Genomic DNA, 17,346 nt, shown 5'->3' with positions numbered 1-17,346 from the left:
TGCCAAATATCAAGTAATAAACCACCAGTAAAGCCTCTTTTATGCCCCTTTTTTTAAACCCCCCACTTTTCTCAACGCTCCGCGGTGCCTGAGTCAGTCAGTCGAAAAGCTTTGCCAAAAACTGGTCCAAAAGATTTGGAAAACCTTTCTCAAGCTCCATTTGAATGTGCAACCCTGCCTTATTGGCGTTGTGTGAAGGAGCAATATGAAACCCTTGCGTAATATTTGAGAAAATCTCTTCAACTAAGTTAGAGAAATCAGTATAATAAGATGAGTACAATTTGAATAAAAGAACACACAGAGAGGGCAAGCTGAATCGTCTTAGCGTAGAAATTGAAACATCCCTTGTTCTCATGAAGGGTACGATCTATTTTGAAAAGATGATCTTGAAAAAATCACCACGCGATTGCCTTAATATCGGTGTTTCGTTTCGTGATATCGCTAAGTCCTTTTTATGGCAGTGGCTAATCGCAGAATAGTCGGGTTATCTACAGATAAAACGATTAGTTTAACAGATATGAGTTTATCTGGAAGAAAACCAGGATATTGAGAAGATATTGGTTTATAAACTAGGCTTTTAGAAGATCAACATGGCCATTATGAACTAGGCCTAGATGAATCTGACCATTCATCAGAATTTCTAATTTTTAACTGACAAAACGTTTTGTCAGTTAAGCTAGTGTAGTTGTCATGCGCAATTTGAATCAGGCTTTTACGAAATTCTCGTACTTACAAAAAACTCCTCTTATGAAGCTGCTTAATACCTAGCATGGATATTCTCATATTTGGGGGCCGAGATTAGTTGTTGCAGAAAAGCAAATGAAAAATGTAAAGCAGAAAAGCACTATAAAGCAAGGCTTCATCAGGGCCCAAGCCACCGGGGAGGGGCGAAGAGGCCATCGCCTCCCCCCCACTTTTTTGCGAAGCAAGTAGCTTTAAAGCTGCAGTAGAAGGGGAAAAAGCCTTGGCCCCCTACTTTTGCTAGCCTTGACCCCCTACTTTCAAATTTGTAGTGTAGGTCCTGTTAATTAGGTTTTTTGGATAGGAGTAGACAAGACTTCCCAAAGCTTATTTTTGTTAAGTCCGAAATTCATTCATATTACTGCGAGGGCAAACCTAAACTGTGAAGGAGATAATTGTAAAAGGACAGAATTTCGTTAAGGAAACTTTTGCTTGTTTGCTGTTTGAATTTCATTTGCGTGCTTGACTTTTGTTAGCACCTTGGCCAATTTCCATGTAACAGCCTGTCTTGTGATCAGCTCCTTTGTTCTGTTTTGTATAACTGTCCTAATTATCTTAATTGCTGTTGAGTAAAATATTTGTTGGCTTTTGTGAGTAATTCAGTCGTTTAATTTAGTCGCTAAGGTTTAGACGTGATTTCAGATGTTCGGATAGCCGTTGTTATTTCAAGAAGTTTGAAGCATACCAGTTTTGCCGAAGTGACCCGTTTAGTCGTTGTTGAATTAGATGAAACTATAGGAACCGTCGAGCCAAGAAATCAGAACACGCTTATTGAATTTTGTACTTTCTTTTACTGCCGAATCTGCGAACACAAGCCTGTAAAACCCTCGTAAACTCAGTGGTTTTACATTGGTGACCACGACGTGACGGGAGAAATTGGTAAAAAAGAAAGCTGGTATTTTAGAAGAAATATGTCGAATTTTAATCGTAGAAATGACTTGCTATATTTGCGTGCAACAGACGGTCGTCCAGTCTGCAACTACTGTAAAATGGTTGGACATGTTGTCAAGTACTGTCGCAGTCGCCCGTTTATTCATCCACCAAAAGCTTATCGCACGAATGGATTTCCTCGTTGGTTTTCTACAAAATTTAGCCGATATAACGACGCACAATTTGAGGAAGAATTCCAGCACATCTGCAAACTAATTGAAAACTTGAAATGTATTTTACTTCAAGTAGAAGAGATAATGCACAGAAAAAGGGAAAATGTTGCGAGACAAGATAGGGGACAAAAAAAGGTTTGAATTTGAAAATAATGAAATCGCACCCAATGAACAGGAAGATTGTGTCATGCCAGAACAGTCGATTTATAAAGGAGATGCAAATAGGGGAGGCAGCTATTACCAAAGAGCAGGGGAATCAAACAAGATTGTCAGAAAACATAGCACGCCAAGCGGTACCAAACAATTTTGGAATGGAGTCACTTGAAGCAAGCGAGGACGCTTGTCCTTGAAGGGGAGAGTTATGTAAAAGGACAGAATTTCGTTAAGGAAACTTTTGCTTGTTTGCTGTTTGAATTTCATTTGCGTGCTTGACTTTTGTTAGCACCTTGGCCAATTTCCATGTAACAGCCTGTCTTGTGATCAGCTCCTTTGTTCTGTTTTGTATAACTGTCCTAATTATCTTAATTGCTGTTGAGTAAAATATTTGTTGGCTTTTGTGAGTAATTCAGTCGTTTAATTTAGTCGCTAAGGTTTAGACGTGATTTCAGATGTTCGGATAGCCGTTGTTATTTCAAGAAGTTTGAAGCATACCAGTTTTGCCGAAGTGACCCGTTTAGTCGTTGTTGAATTAGATGAAACTATAGGAACCGTCGAGCCAAGAAATCAGAACACGCTTATTGAATTTTGTACTTTCTTTTACTGCCGAATCTGCGAACACAAGCCTGTAAAACCCTCGTAAACTCAGTGGTTTTACATAATCTAGGAATAAAATCATATGAGCCAGCTACCCTTGCTTTTTATTCATTTTTATTAATGTTGGTTTGCACATTATAGCTAATAGACAGCTAATTAACACCAACTTCAGGGCCTCCGACAAAGGGGGGCCGGGGAGCCTTGGTCCCCCACTTTTTTGCAAAACAATAGAGTTTTTTCAAAATCTTTTGTTATGGGTGTTAAATTTTCCCTTGCCCCCCCCCCTCACTTTTCAACCTTTGTCAGAGCCCATGAACTTGTAACAATAACAGTATAATTAACTAAGTGGTATTCGCTTGAAAGTTTGATATTTATTCAATGATATTACAGAGGGTGGGTGACAGGTTTGGTTGCAGGCAAACCAAAATAATTTTTATTAGCATTGATAGCTACAAATACAGCAACCACCTTTCAAGCTAAACAAGTCTGTCTCATCGTATGTGATTTTAGCAAAAAGCCCCCTCTTTCTACTGAATACCAAAGAGTGCTTTTCCTGTTGCTAACCTTAATCATTTTATCTAATTTCCCTTATGCCTAGATTAAGTTCCAATTTTTAGTAAAAATCTGAACTCCTGTACATTCCCGTATAACCATACTCCCGTGAACCAGTCCTTTGGCTGGCGGGCCACCATGGGTTAAAAAGATAAAACAAAATAAATGCTAAGTAAAAAAAACTCTTCGTCCAAAGGAAAAGGGAATGAAGACAGTGGCGGCTCCAGCCTGGGATAAGTGGAGTGGGGGACAAAAGGTGTGTCAGGGACAACGCCCTTTTGGACCACGCCCTTTTCCCCTGTTTGAGACTTTTTTCCAGAGGAAACACCTGTTGTCTCCCAAGAAATGTCATTTACATGTGACGATCTAGATAACGTACATACCCCCCTCCCCTGAAGTTTTCTCATCAGGTTTGCAAGAATCTCAAGGACCAACTTTTTGAAAATGTGGGGGGACTAGCCCCCCCCCCCCCCATTCCCCCCTGTGGCTGCGCTACTGGATGAAGATTTAGATAAAATAAAAATTACGAACTTTTGATATTAGCTTTAGATTTGATTGGTTTGATTAAAAGGAAATAAATCTGTAAAATATCCCCTTAATAAAACCATAAACGATTTTTACTGCAATTTTTACGCGTGTAAATTTTTACTGCAAATTAAAAGTAGAGCAAACAACAGAATACTTTTAGTAAAAAACAAAGAAGATGCGTCGAGCCAGATCTTTTTAGTTTATTGAAAAGAGAGCAAATATTTTTCATTGAAAAAATTGTTTACAAAGTTTACCAGTTTGTCATGTTTGGTGGAAACTCCTCCAAGTTTCAACTCGGAGTTATACCCCTTTTTTATAAGTAAAATTTAATAAGAACCTCACTCAAAACTGGCCTCAAAACTGGTCAAAAATTCAGAACAAATTATGAGCAAGCTGAGCTACAATAAAATGTAATTTCAAGCAACGTTTTATCGCAATAGCGTTTCATTTCATCTCAAGATTTTTTGCCATCTGTGTGTGCTTTTTGGTGAATTTTCTAGCTTGTTGGCAAATGATGTAGTTGTGTCACTCACTCTGTTGGCAAATCAGGCCTGAACACCGTCCTAGATCAAACAAAAAAATCGCACTGCTTTCACTCTATTAATTTGAGAGCAAATTAAGAACAATCCAGCCTCAGATTTTCGAAAAAATTCAGAACAGTCAGCCTGAACTTAAATTTACTGTTTCTTATAAAAAAGAGTCCACTTCTTCATGGCAGCAATATTAGTCAAGAGAAAGTCATGTTTTGAAAATTACTCATATTTAAATTGTAATCAGATTTGCTTTAGTCCCATAGATTTGATTGTCTTATAATTTGGTTTGTTACTATCATGATAATTTCACACCTTCATGATAGTAATGTTAATTGGCTGTAATTAATTGATATACAATTTCATAAGCAGAGGAAACCAACACAGACACTTGAAAGAGTATTCATTCTTAAAGTTTTCAAAATAAACTATTCACAATACAGTTATCAGAGTTGATGATTTGTCTACAGAGTTCAGAGTTGCGAGTGATTCTGAGATAAGGAGATTCGAATTTTGAGCTGACAAAAATGACATCCCGCGATGACGATAACGCTTTTACAATGACAAGACAGGGCAGGGGTCCTTTCATGGCAAATGTTTAACTCAGATGCATGTAGGCCCTTTTGAATGTTATCTAATTTATGATAATAGGTTTCTCTGCCTCGGGTTAAAAAGACTTTAACATCACTTTGGGAACTGCAGCCAGCCAGGGAAACGCACTTGATGGTAAGTCTTAGCACAGGGTTACTATGGTGCCTGTTTGTAATTTAAGCGACAAGCTAATTGAAAATTCAGTTTAGCTAGGGCGAAGAAGGGATTCGTTTGGGGAGTTGGTTAGAATTGTGGTCAAGCACGTGGACTTTTAAGTACTGAAGCAGATGATTGTTGAAATGAAAGATTGTGGTCAGTCTTCATTTGCCGTCTTCTCGACTTTTTGGTTTGACAGGCATGATAACCATAACAGGTTGTAAACAAAGCAAGAGCTAGCATAGAACGGTAACATAGCTTTTACAAGGTGCCCTGGAAGAACGGGAAAGATTGCTTAACGAAACGATTCGCAAATGGAGATCTGTGAGTGCTTTAACATCATTTTATCTTCGTGTTCTTCTTCGTAGTTAAAACGCGTACATGACTTGCTTTTTCCGGTCGTGCTTCTGTTTGCCTCTGCAAATTCACCTGCCACTGTTGCGAGAGAATCCAAAAATTCTGCAAAGATTTATCCTCGCAATTCAAACTTTCATGAAAACATTGGACAAAAGATACTGGCTAAAATAAACATAGAAGCTTGATCTAATAATACACGATTCAAGAGGCAAGAAAATTTCTAGGGACGCTGATTTTACAACGAGCGACCTTTTTAGCGAAAATATTTTTCTCTTACAAAAACATCGGGGCTTTGCATTAATATGCAGCATAAGTACGAGAAACAGATTTGCAGGCCCTTCAGAAGGAAATCCGGTTTTTTGTCACATTTATGAAACTGTTTACAAATGAAGTGCCATTGAAAACCAATCCGCTTTTATTAACCTAAAAATGAAAACTAGACTCACCGCAAATTCTAATAAATTTTGAGATCTCGGAGGTATTGGTAACTAGTCATTTTCTCGTTGCAAAGAATCCGCTTTTGCTCTGAACTATACAGAGCTGTTGGAAATGTTTTTAAATGCAAATACTGAAATTGTGCACTTGTTAACACACCCCAAATCTCTCCCTGCAACTCTTCAATAGGCGCTTGGGGCAAACGGCAATTCTTAGATATATTGAGCCCTGCAAATTTGATTTGAGTCGGTGGGGTGGGGGGGGGGGGTCAACGAACCAACGGTCCCCAAATGCTACAACCATTCTATCTTTGAATTAAGCATATATTTAAGTAACTTGTTCAAAGGTCTATTTAAGACTTCTTTAGGTGATAGAAGGCTGGCTTTGGGAATTCGTGTAAAGTGGTAATGAAAATATTGTGATGCTATTAGGACATATCCAACAGCCTAAGTGTCCACTTCCAATAAGAAACCTTGACACCAGCTAAATCCCAGGTAAGAATACCTCAATCCTGGGCTCTACAGTGCATTTATTGAAGAGTTATTGTCTAAGAAATTAAGACCCAAAAATTTCTATATTTTGAGGACTTAATCGTGATCTCAATGTCACAATTCCTTACAAAAATTACAATTAGCACCATCAGTACTTTGATAATCATCATAGCCATTATCATTATTTATCATCAATCATTATCAATTATCATAAATCAGTATAAATTATAATCACAATCGTAATCAAAGTCATCGAGAAAATCATGCCGATTATCACGATCAATCACCATCAATCATTGTCACAATCATCATGAAAATATCAGTCACTTTCAATCATCCTTGTGATCGATATACTAATCATCATAAATCAACATCATCAATCATTGTTAATCACCTTTAATCGCAATCACCATCGTCGTTTAAATCATCATAATCATCATTTTCGTAATCAACTTCAATCATCATTTTCATCAATGTCATTATTGCCATTTTTACTGCAGTGATATCATCCAAGTTACTAAGCGTGATGGAAATCCAGAATATAGAATTTTTTAAGTACTTAGTCTTTGAACACTTTAAAGGTGGTCTGTATTTCTAATGCAAAATTAATCAATGACGTAAAATGAACTTTATTAATGAATATATTTAGTTTACATTGACATCTTAGTTTCACATGTAAATACAAAACCTAAGGTGCTTCTCTTCTCTGGTGATCCAATCAGGTGCCTGGCTAGACTATTCTCGACAGTCGAAAGCTAGAATAATCACTTCTCATGATTAATGAATAAAAGATAATTCTGATGTCGGTAATTTTCAAATAGATCCTTAAGCTCTTTGAAGCCTTGGCAAATACTTCATTGGTAAGTCGATTCCATTTAAATACACGGATAAGAATCCAGCGGCTTCGAGCCAAGTGTCTCACTGGTTTCAATACGTGTGGGTGTGGTGTATCTGCTAGTTCTCCAATCCACTCTATGATAGAATTATCAGTATGCTAAAAATATTCGAAAATAAATTCTATTCCCTCGGATCAGATGAGACTCAAAACTGCCCTACAAAAGAGTCCACAGTGATTTGATGGATCCTCCCGTCCTGCAATCCCCTAGAAATCAAGAAGAAGTAGAAGTTGCGCATGTCACAGTATTTAGGTGCGAGGATGGCTCAGTTGTTAGGGTCGCTGACTACAGACCCAAGGGTTCGTGGTCCGAGTTCCTGACAGGACCAAACCTACCCTCAGAGTGAGAAGAGTCACCACCACTTTGTAATTCCAGGCGTAGGAATCACGAGGTGTGGTGGTCACATCGAGAGGTTAGACCAGGACACTGCTCGATAAGCATAGCTCCTTGTAGCATATCTCCTTATAGCATAGCTCCTCATAGCATAACTCCTTATAGCATAGCTCCTTACATTTCGCATAACGATTTCTGCAAGCTGGCATAATAACAAATTAGTTTTTAACGAATAACTCTGGAAAATCGCTTTTAGATTGAGACCATCCTAAGTTCTAATTCAGCATGTCACAGTTAGATAAGTACTTAACGCTTTTCTAAAATTTGGTTGACATATAAAGAGATGACGAAGACAAGCGCTTCTATATCATTGGAAGGACTACAATGGCTGCCAAAAGTCTTTGAACACTGACGTCAATTTCCAAGGTCAAAATCAATCATCACCCTCTCCCCCACAGAACAATGTTGGTTTACTATCAAACAGGTTAGGATTTTAGGAAACATTTTCTTTTGCGCTTCTTTTATGATATTTCTCTAAATTATCAACACTGTTTTTGGGGGAAGGGGACGGAAGTAGTAATTTTTTTTATAAAAGGAATGAAAAAGGAATCAAATGCAGCGTAAATAGCCGGGTGTTTCAAGCAACTTTGGCAGGCATTATACTAAGTTACGAAAGCGAGGCTGTCTGGGTTTTTCTTGACTCATGTGGCATGCTTGTGAAGTAGTAGCTGATTTCAAAAAAATTGTCTCACAGGAAAAATATTTGGAGGATTTTTAGATGGTGGAAAACGAAGTTAAAACAATAACGCCATTTGCGCTAATGACTTAATCGGCTTTTGCGGCACTAACAAGGGGACCGGAACCGGCCTAAGAATGCATTTTTAAGCGCCAGTGCAAGACGATTTTCCTACGCGCGTTGATCCGGAAATACAAGGTGCTTTTTGCACGCATAGAGGTCTTTTCGAAGTTATGGATAAACAAAGGAATTAATGTCGCCCAGTTCTGCCATAAGTGCACTCTTAAAGTTTGGCTGTGATTTCTTGAGCCAACTGCTGCGTACAACATTCAAAACAGCTAAATAATTAATAAACCATACTACATAGATATTTTCAAGCATAAAAATATTGGGATCGTGCAGGTCGCCTAAACACTGTATTCTGTTGTAGTGTCCAATTTACAATCAAAGCGGACATACGGAACAGTTCATTGGCTAGCCTTGCTGTTTAGCCGTTGAACCATCTGCGAGTTTCACTCAAGAAAAAGGCAAGAAGGCTTGCTTGAGAATCTATACCAAGTCAAAGAGAGGACGGCTGTTTGCCTTCTTGATTTTTGTAAGTGTATTTTGCTTACATTCTTTTTATATATGTTTAATTTTCACCTTTTTTGTACGGATTTTATTGACTTTCGATTGAAACTGCTTTTTTAGATACAAATTTCTATTATTGCCACTTGCCAGTTTGGCCCCTTTTAGGATTGGAAAGTAGCAATTACAATAGACTAAATTTATTTTTCTAAGGTGAGCATTATTGCCCCTTCTCTCCTGCTGAATAACCAATACACAGCAGTTAAAGCTTACGTTTAACTTGTCTCACATACCGCGGTTCAGATTAATTCAGAAGCACAGAAGCAATGTATTGGCTAAAGCAAAAAGTCATGAAACACATTTTCAGAATTTTGGAATATCGAGCGTAATACTCCTTCTTAATATGCATAATCAGTGCAATCGGTGGAAATTGATTGAGATATTGCAAGTAAGGGAACTAAGTTTGATAACAGATTTCTGTTGGTTTAGCCTGGTTCATAATTTTTTTTAAAACAAGCCCAATTCATTGGGTAGTGATTAGATGGGGGTAGAGACTGTGTCCATATGGTCATATAACAGCTAAGTTCTAACAGATTTAGCCGATTTTTCACAGTCGTAGATGCTTAAAAGTGCTTTTTTATCACGAGGTCCAAAATAATTATGTCTCTGCATTTCGAAATTTATCGTAAAAACCCAGTAAAATCATTTGAATTTGGATGTAAACGAATGTTTTAGAATGCTCAATTATTTTTCCTTTTTTGAAAAATTTGAAACTTGACTCACCATCACACAATGGCCTAATTAGGATAAGCAACTTAGATGTCAGGAAAACAACAACTGCATTAAATATCAACTAGAACTTCTAGCCTTTAAGTCTTCCTTCTCGTCAAAAAGATTGGCTTCATAATTGGATCTTGAATATTTGACTAACAGTGACTTCCGAAGGCTTTCAGGTTAAAACTCAAAGGCTAACAGCAAATCAATGATAATCTTTAAAAATTGTGTTTTTCTATCAAAGCTAAGAAGCTGGTCCATTTTATACACCCCCATACCTCAACAAGCACCTAAGTTCCCTCTCCCTCACGACCCCACGTCCAAATGTCCCCACACATATCTCCACGTCCTGTTAAATTACAACCCCTAATGCGCGCCAAATCTTTTCTGTGCAATGCCAGACACTTTGTACAGATGCAAGAATGCGCTAGGGACACCACATTTGTTTACGCATTCATTTTATCTCTTGTCACCAGCAGGAATCATCATTTACGGATATCTGGGATGGGTGTAATGTCAACGTATTGAATGATTTTATCTACATTGAATGCAAAAATATATGAATTAATCAATTTTTTATTAGAGCTATGTTCATTCAAATTAATTGTTTCATAACTTATTTCACCAATAACAGAAATTTACAGAATTTTGATTTAAATATGACTTCAGTATGGCTTCTCTTCAGACACTAAAATTTGGATAGACACTAAAATTTGCTGTTGATAATTCGCCTATGCAGCACCCACTTATGAGCTTGGGAAAGACAATGATACCATATCGGGGTAATACTGTGTGCAGGACTGCGGATTCGGGGGTGGGCTACGGGGGCTTTATCTTCCCTTCAAAATTTCCAAAATAAACTTAAAATCATAAAAAATCGCTCTGCTCTTAGTTTTTAGCACGTGTAGCCCCTCTAAATCGTTTTAGCCCCCTCAATCTGTATTTTGCAGGGGCGTCGTTTTATTATTTTTGTTGGGGATGAGTGGCTGCATATTTTTCCTGCAGAAAAATTCTGCCCTGGCAAAAGTTTAATATGTGGAGAACTTGCCCTCGGTTGCCGTAACACTAAAATAATCATCAAGGTAAGTTGTACCCACTTAGGTCCTTGTTTATTGTGTTCACAAGTTCACCGATGTGTTTTCCTAACCTTAGGGAGACGAGCAAGATAAATATTTTTAATGAGCGAGGAAACCCCCCATCCTGGAGTCAAAGAGCATGCGCTCAATTTTTACAAAACACTTTCAATTTGCCATTAGCATCCAGCTGATTTCGTTACACTGGATGTAGAATCGCTTAACGCAAACATTTCTTAAGATAAGGAATTTTGGCAAACATCAAAATTCATTATGGGGAAACTACCCCGCTACAGATAAAATTCAACAGACGGTGATTTTTATTCTCAAACATAATTATATTGCCTTCACGCTCTCTTTTTATAAGAACAATTTATAAGAACACGAGCTTCAAAATTTGTCAAAAGTTGAGAACATATTAAGAACAAGCTGAGGCTGAGTTACTGTAAAATGTAACTTTGAACAATGTTTCATCTCAAAAACGAGAAGTTTTTTGCCAATCTTAGGATGCTTCTTCGGTGAAAATTGAAACATGGCGGTAAATGAAAGATGTCTTACTCTCCTTGTTTGGAAACGAGGCCTGAACACTACCCTAGAGCGAAAAAGCTCCCGATGGCACTGCTTACACCATATAAATTTAACAACAATAATTAGCTAATAATTACACCCTAGAAATTAAGAACAATCCAGTCTCAGATTTTAGAAAAAATTAAAACAACCAACCTGAGCTACTAAAATTTGCTGGTTCTTATAAAAAAGAGTGCAAAAACATTACTCAATTTAATCATTACAGACCAACTGACTACCTTGTAAGAATTTTGTGTTGAAGCAATAGTCTTCTAGGGTTGTGGATAAGAACTATGGTGACCTTTTTCTCTGAAGATGGTTTAACAAAATTACCAAGCGATAAGCGAATGCAATCCTTTAAGTTAAATGACATGTGATACTTAAAGGATCAGAACTTGCCTCTTTTGTTTGCTAAATTGGATTGATACTTGCTAAGAGTTCGCTGTCTGTACCAGCTTTTATCTCGCATTAGACCACACTTTCACTTCATTCTTATTACTTGGACTTGCATTTTGAATTCATTTGTGCCAATTCACTTTTTGTCACACAATTGCGCGTTGTGTAGTCCAAAAGCGACAAGCACCATGGCTGGTAAGAATGCTAAATGTATTCGACATATATCTCTTTCTTATATTGACGTTTGAGGTACGATCTTAAGCTAATTAAGAGCTTTCAATCAAGGCTCCCGCTATTGGACTTGATTGAAATGTCTAACGTTTAAACATACATCAAATGTCAAATTCCTATTAAAAGAGCGTCTCTTCCCTGAAAAAATGCCAGGATTTGACGATCTTTGATATTCAGAGGACAGCCCTCGTATCTTTAACGGTCTGTAGCACAATTTACAGTCTCCAAGCTTAGTAACGCATTCAGATGGCTATTTAATCGAAAATAGGTCCAGCGGCACCCAGATATCTACTTCAAATATAGGCCTCGTTTTGGAGTAAAATGAAAGTTTATAATGATGATAAGGATTCGATTTTAATTCAACAAGAATATGGGTTTACTGTGTGCAATGCCGAATTTATTATTTCCATTACATTTATAAATGGAAGACTTTGGTCGTTTGTTACTGTTTTGTAATTTCCGAAAGAGCGTGGGAGTTCCATCATCTAGCAAAATTTGATTGTTTGGCCTCATGCGAAAAAATCTTTAAACCCCTCGGACAGCCTCGCTTTAATATGAACACGGCTACTTTGTATTATTTGTACCGTACGCTCCTTAGTTTGAATCTTCACAAAAAGCTTGCATGTATGGTAAATTTTAGGCAAAGTGATAATAATTGCTACTTACAAGCGCTTGTTCACTTCTAGTAGACACAATGGTCCTAAAGAAAATACAATAAACGAATAAATGAGCAATCTAGTTGAAAGATTATTTGAAGGATACCTGTAGATTAAATTGAATGCATTTTTACCTGTATACGACTCGAGGTGACTTACATACGGGATACCGCCAGCCAAGAGATGGACCAAATTATTAAGAATTAAGTAAAATCATATAAAATATACATTAACCAGGTTGATAATTCTGCACAATATCATCTGATTACCATCTATAATTTTGTATCGACCAAAAACACAGACTGCAGAATATACATAAGAAATGTCAAGCAGTGCCACATTTTTCGATCAAGCAACATAATAAATATCAAAAGACCAAACCCTGATTCTTGTGGTCAACCTCAAGGACAAAATACATTCCTTTAATTTTGAAAAGTTTCTGGACATCAAGGAAATGCTTTATGGTATCTTGGAAGGGGAGAACAGCGCAGTGGCTGTGAGGCAAGTGCTATAGTCCACTAAAGCACCAAGTTTTGAGATTGAATATTGAGACACAAAATATCTCATGTAAAATACTCGAAAACATTTAACCGTCGCTGGACTTATAATGGAAATAATAATCATTTTCCCACTTGAGATTATTCGGTCTAGACTGTTTGGCCCTTTGGCTGCTTTTGACATATGTAAAGCCAATGCGCATTTCAAAGATAAACAAGCACGTTGATTAAATCGCCGAAAGAGCTACAAACATGTTGATTATGTTAGAACACAGGGTTCCCATTCATTGCAGGACATCACATGACAATTGCATCATTGCGCTGCAATTGCATCAGCTTCTGTAAATTGTATTATTCTTAGGGTATATAAGGGGTGGCTTTATAGTTAGGTTGAGTCTTGCCGTAAGCTTTGTCGAACTCAGTGTACCTTGTCGCTAGCTTGTAGAATTGTGTTTGCCGTTACATTGTCGCCGTTAGCCGTTTAAGATATTTTTAGTCGTTTGCCGTGAACTGATGAATTAGAAGAAGTGTATAGAGAATTGGATAACAGTTTTTGCCGTATTTATCGTGTACGTTTCTGCGAACGACCTACGAACTCACATTTGTAAAACCCCCTTTTTAAGTGGTTTTACAATTAAATCGCCGATAGCTGTTTTGAAGCAGTTGTTGATGAGCATTTTCTAAAGAAAATTTTGCAAAAAAGAAACCGCAAATGGCTGTGATACCAATCACCAACAGGGGAAGATCATGTATGCATGGATTTTCTTGCTATATTTTACATGGATTGTATGCCTATGCAAGGACCGCGGATCATATTACAGATTGAGGAGGCTAAAACTTTTTTTTGGAGGGGGGGGGGGGGGTAAACATGCTGAAAATCAAGAGCGGGGCGACTTTTTGTATGGTTCTAAGTACCCCGGTCCCTGTGCTTCCCCGGTCCCTGCTTTGGTACTGCAAAATTTTAAAGATACACAGAAAATTGCATAAATGACATAGATATTTAAATACTTTTGGTCTGATGCAGATGAGAGTAAAAACTTCGATCAGCAATTTTTTATATGCAAATATTTATATTTATATAAATCATTACTACAAGATTTTCTGGTCTTTTCTTTTAAAAAAGCATTTTTAAATACCATACCTAATTGAAAAAGGCTGCTAGCCTGATCCAAAACAACGGAAGAAATCGTTTTATAGACAACAATGTTATATTTCCGATTTCCGACAAAACAGTAGTTTCTCGCCCTCGTTGACCCCCCTCTTTATACGCCACTGGCCAAGACCGAGGTGCTGTAAAGTGTAAGATTGGTGGAGTATTGTAGAAATTAGTTATTAAGATTATTTTTTATGATAGGGTAAGTCGTATCCTAATTTTAACAAAAGATTCAACGCCAAATTTAATCACATTTTGTATTTTGCAATAAGTGGCCGTTGCTAAACGTTGTTCTCAGGGCTGCCACTCATCAAACAAAAGGTTTTACTTATGCTACACAAGGCACTATGAATCTCGGTCTTTGTAAGAGACCATGAATCTATAAACCATTTAAATGTGCTAATTCCATCTCCCCTTTTTCCTTTGACCTTGTTTCACTTACCATTTGATCATTAGCCCCTTTTACACTCTGAGAGTTATTTCCAAAATGCAGCTTTTACAGACATTTAATCAGTTTTAAGTGGCCCCCCTGTGTTAATCCTGCCCATGGCCTTGCAGCATACTGGTGGCAGCTGCAGTGTCCAAATGTCAACTTAGTATGGTGTCCTATTTAAAACGTTTTCGGCCTTTGCTCTGCCAGACAATGTACTTAAAGAAATACAGAGATACAAAAGATCGCACATTTCGAGGCGAATAATGAATAAAGGCAACGAGTAAATATTGGATTAAATCGGAAAAGCCTGCACAGTAGAGAACATCTCTATGAAGAATCTCACCGAAGGAGTAGATCGTAGGCTAATCTCCGGACCAAAATTCCAGGAACTAATAGAAATGCAGATGAAGCCAGGACCACAAGAAAGTAGCTATTCGATCGAATGTGATCATTTCTTAATGGTGTTAAAGGAATAGCTGAGATTTGTACAAAAGTAGAGGATTATGCAATAAATGATACTGCACTGCCTGCCGGTGAAATTAGCATGTGCTGAACATTTGGAAATTCAAGTGTAGAAATCCAAAAAGATATTGAAGGAGACTTTTTTTCAAAGTAGACTCGCTTTCAGTGACGCATCTAAAGACCTTTTGAAGTTTAATAGATTTCTTATCAAACTGAATTTGTAGACAAACCTACGCATGTTTTATTTGAGTACTGGTGATATTTGAATGCCAGCTATTGGGTTTTTGTGCGCACACGTACAGGAAATTAACCACACACACAAGGAAAGAAATTTGACAATTCTAGAATAGGGAACATCACGAAATATTCCAGTATTGAAAATATGGCCTTCTATGTTAACAGAATACAATTTAACAGAATTAAGATCCCGGCTAAGTTGTTCCAGGAAATATACAGAACCCATAAATCAACACTCCATCAACAAAGCTAGCTACCCTGTTACCAGCAACAGTGATTTTAATAGGTGCAAAAACTGCGTGATCCGCCAAAGAGCCAGTCCGCTGATTAGGTCCTCGAAAACAAGAAGTTGAAAACATGGCGCAATAACAAATAAACTAAGTGGCTTAAACATAGCTCAAAAGGCGTCTTATTGCCAGTGTAAGTTTATGTTGTAAATATATTCCTTTTAGCACACAAGTTTAATTTCATTGAGGTATTTGGTCATTTTCTCCAGCAGGTCAAGTTTGGAGTGGATTTTGAAGCAGCCGCGACGATTGATAATGTTCGATGAACAGGGAATTGGTGTTGGCCTCCTGTGTCTGTTTGCACAATCTCTGTTGTCCTATGCCACAAACAACGGTGAGCCTTTCAAATTCACACTAACCTTGCTAGACTTTGGTAATAGCCTAGAAAAAGTACTTAATTCTTTTAGGTGAACTACCATTCATTCCCTTTTTGCGATGAATTTCCCAGCACTCAGGCTAGAGAAAGCCTTCCTTTCTTTTTTAAGGGTTTGATATGTTTTTATGATGATAAGTTTATCATTTTTCATTGAATGTCGAAGCATCTTGTAAGATTTTAATATTTTATATAGGAAGAATTCCTGTCTTTTCTAGAAGTAGTTATTCTCAACGACAATTTTTTAGCTATAATGAAACATGCGATGAAATACCCAATGAGGGTTTGAAATTAAACAAAAATTGGTTTAGCTGAATATTGCCCAAGGTAGTTCATTAAAAGTAAATCTAAATTTAATGAAAGGCGTGATTTCGAGATTTAAAATAAGCAATAATGAACGCTTTCATTCGGATTCACGTCGATATAAAATGATTTTCGTATTTCTAAACACTTGAAAAACCTTATTAGCCGAATAGTTTGTCGAAAGATAAAAAACACGGAAGCAAACACAATTTTATTTAAAAGCAAAGTAAAATATTTATTATTTCAGAGTTAGAAAACGCCTCAGTTTTCTAATTTTGTTTATTATTCTTTCTGGATTAATCTTTTCCTATTTGCTTTCCTCGAAATTTTCCTTGTAACGTATGAAATAGAATTTGATAAAAATCATCTATTTGCTGTTTTCTGGCACTTTGTCAAGAACAAAAAAGTCCAAGCACAACTGTTGACTCCTTTAACTTTCCATACCCTTGTAAAGTTAAGCATTGACCTGCCTCGAAACAACTTCATCGTTGGACGACCTTTCTCTGGCTCACAGCCGTAGAAACGTAATGTTTACTTGTATTATTTCATAGCATTTGCTTAGAAATTTATGTTTTCTCGCTTACAATCTCAGTTCAGAGTAAAACCTTTTCCTCTGCAGAACTAGACGGCTAATTTCCTGCGGTATATTTTCAATAACAGTTCATTTATTTGGGGTTCGTTTTATAATATGCAGTACTCACTAAGAAATCATTTACAATACAAAAATTAGCGCACGGTAAAATAATCAATTGAAATTATTTTTAAATAATAGAGATTCGAATTGGATTCATCTGCCATTTATTTTCAAGAGTCCGCGACAAGGCTTGGTTTTTTCGATTCACAAGTGTCACAAGTTGAGAATATGAATTGTTACAAGCTAGTTGATAATTTAAACTGGGTGATGCTATGGGGTGCGAGAAGCCCCCTAACACTGCCAGCAGCCAAAACTTTAAATTTTCGATGAAAACGATCGATATTTGAGGTTTTGGCCCGTAAAAAACTGAGACTCGTCACTAGACTTAAATATTTTCAGTTATTCAGTCATCATCTGACGATTAAACCCTGAAGAGTGTCAGACAGAAAGTACTTCAGTTTGCTGTGTGTCCGCTATTTTGTACTATCTTCAAATTTATAT

General features: G+C 37.1%; 1 protein-coding gene across 6 annotated transcripts in view; it reads left to right on the top strand.

Moving 5' to 3' along the window:
* Positions 1-4,787: 4,787 nt before the first annotated feature.
* LOC135682406 (discoidin domain-containing receptor tyrosine kinase B) overlaps positions 4,788-17,346 on the top strand; it is a 29,656-nt gene continuing 17,097 nt past the window's right edge. Inside the window, exons 1-3 of one of the 6 annotated variants that reach the window (XM_065197282.2) lie at positions 4,788-4,933; positions 8,633-8,797; positions 15,745-15,869. In XM_065197282.2, the coding sequence (XP_065053354.2) occupies positions 15,791-15,869 (79 nt within the window). In that variant the 5' untranslated portion in view covers positions 4,788-4,933; positions 8,633-8,797; positions 15,745-15,790. Of the gene's footprint in view, positions 4,934-4,991; positions 5,279-8,632; positions 8,798-11,374; positions 11,775-14,295; positions 15,669-15,744; positions 15,870-17,346 lie in introns of those variants that run through there. The other 5 variants (XM_065197283.2, XM_065197281.2, XM_065197285.2 and 2 more) reach the window with 5 other exon arrangements.

This window comes from Rhopilema esculentum, chromosome 16 (assembly GCF_057945365.1).
Source record: "Rhopilema esculentum isolate cy_ngs chromosome 16, ASM5794536v1, whole genome shotgun sequence".
Classification (NCBI taxonomy): Eukaryota; Metazoa; Cnidaria; class Scyphozoa; order Rhizostomeae; family Rhizostomatidae; genus Rhopilema; species Rhopilema esculentum.
The sequence above is the reverse complement of the archived record's forward strand: the minus strand, read 5'-3'. Positions and strand labels throughout refer to the sequence as shown.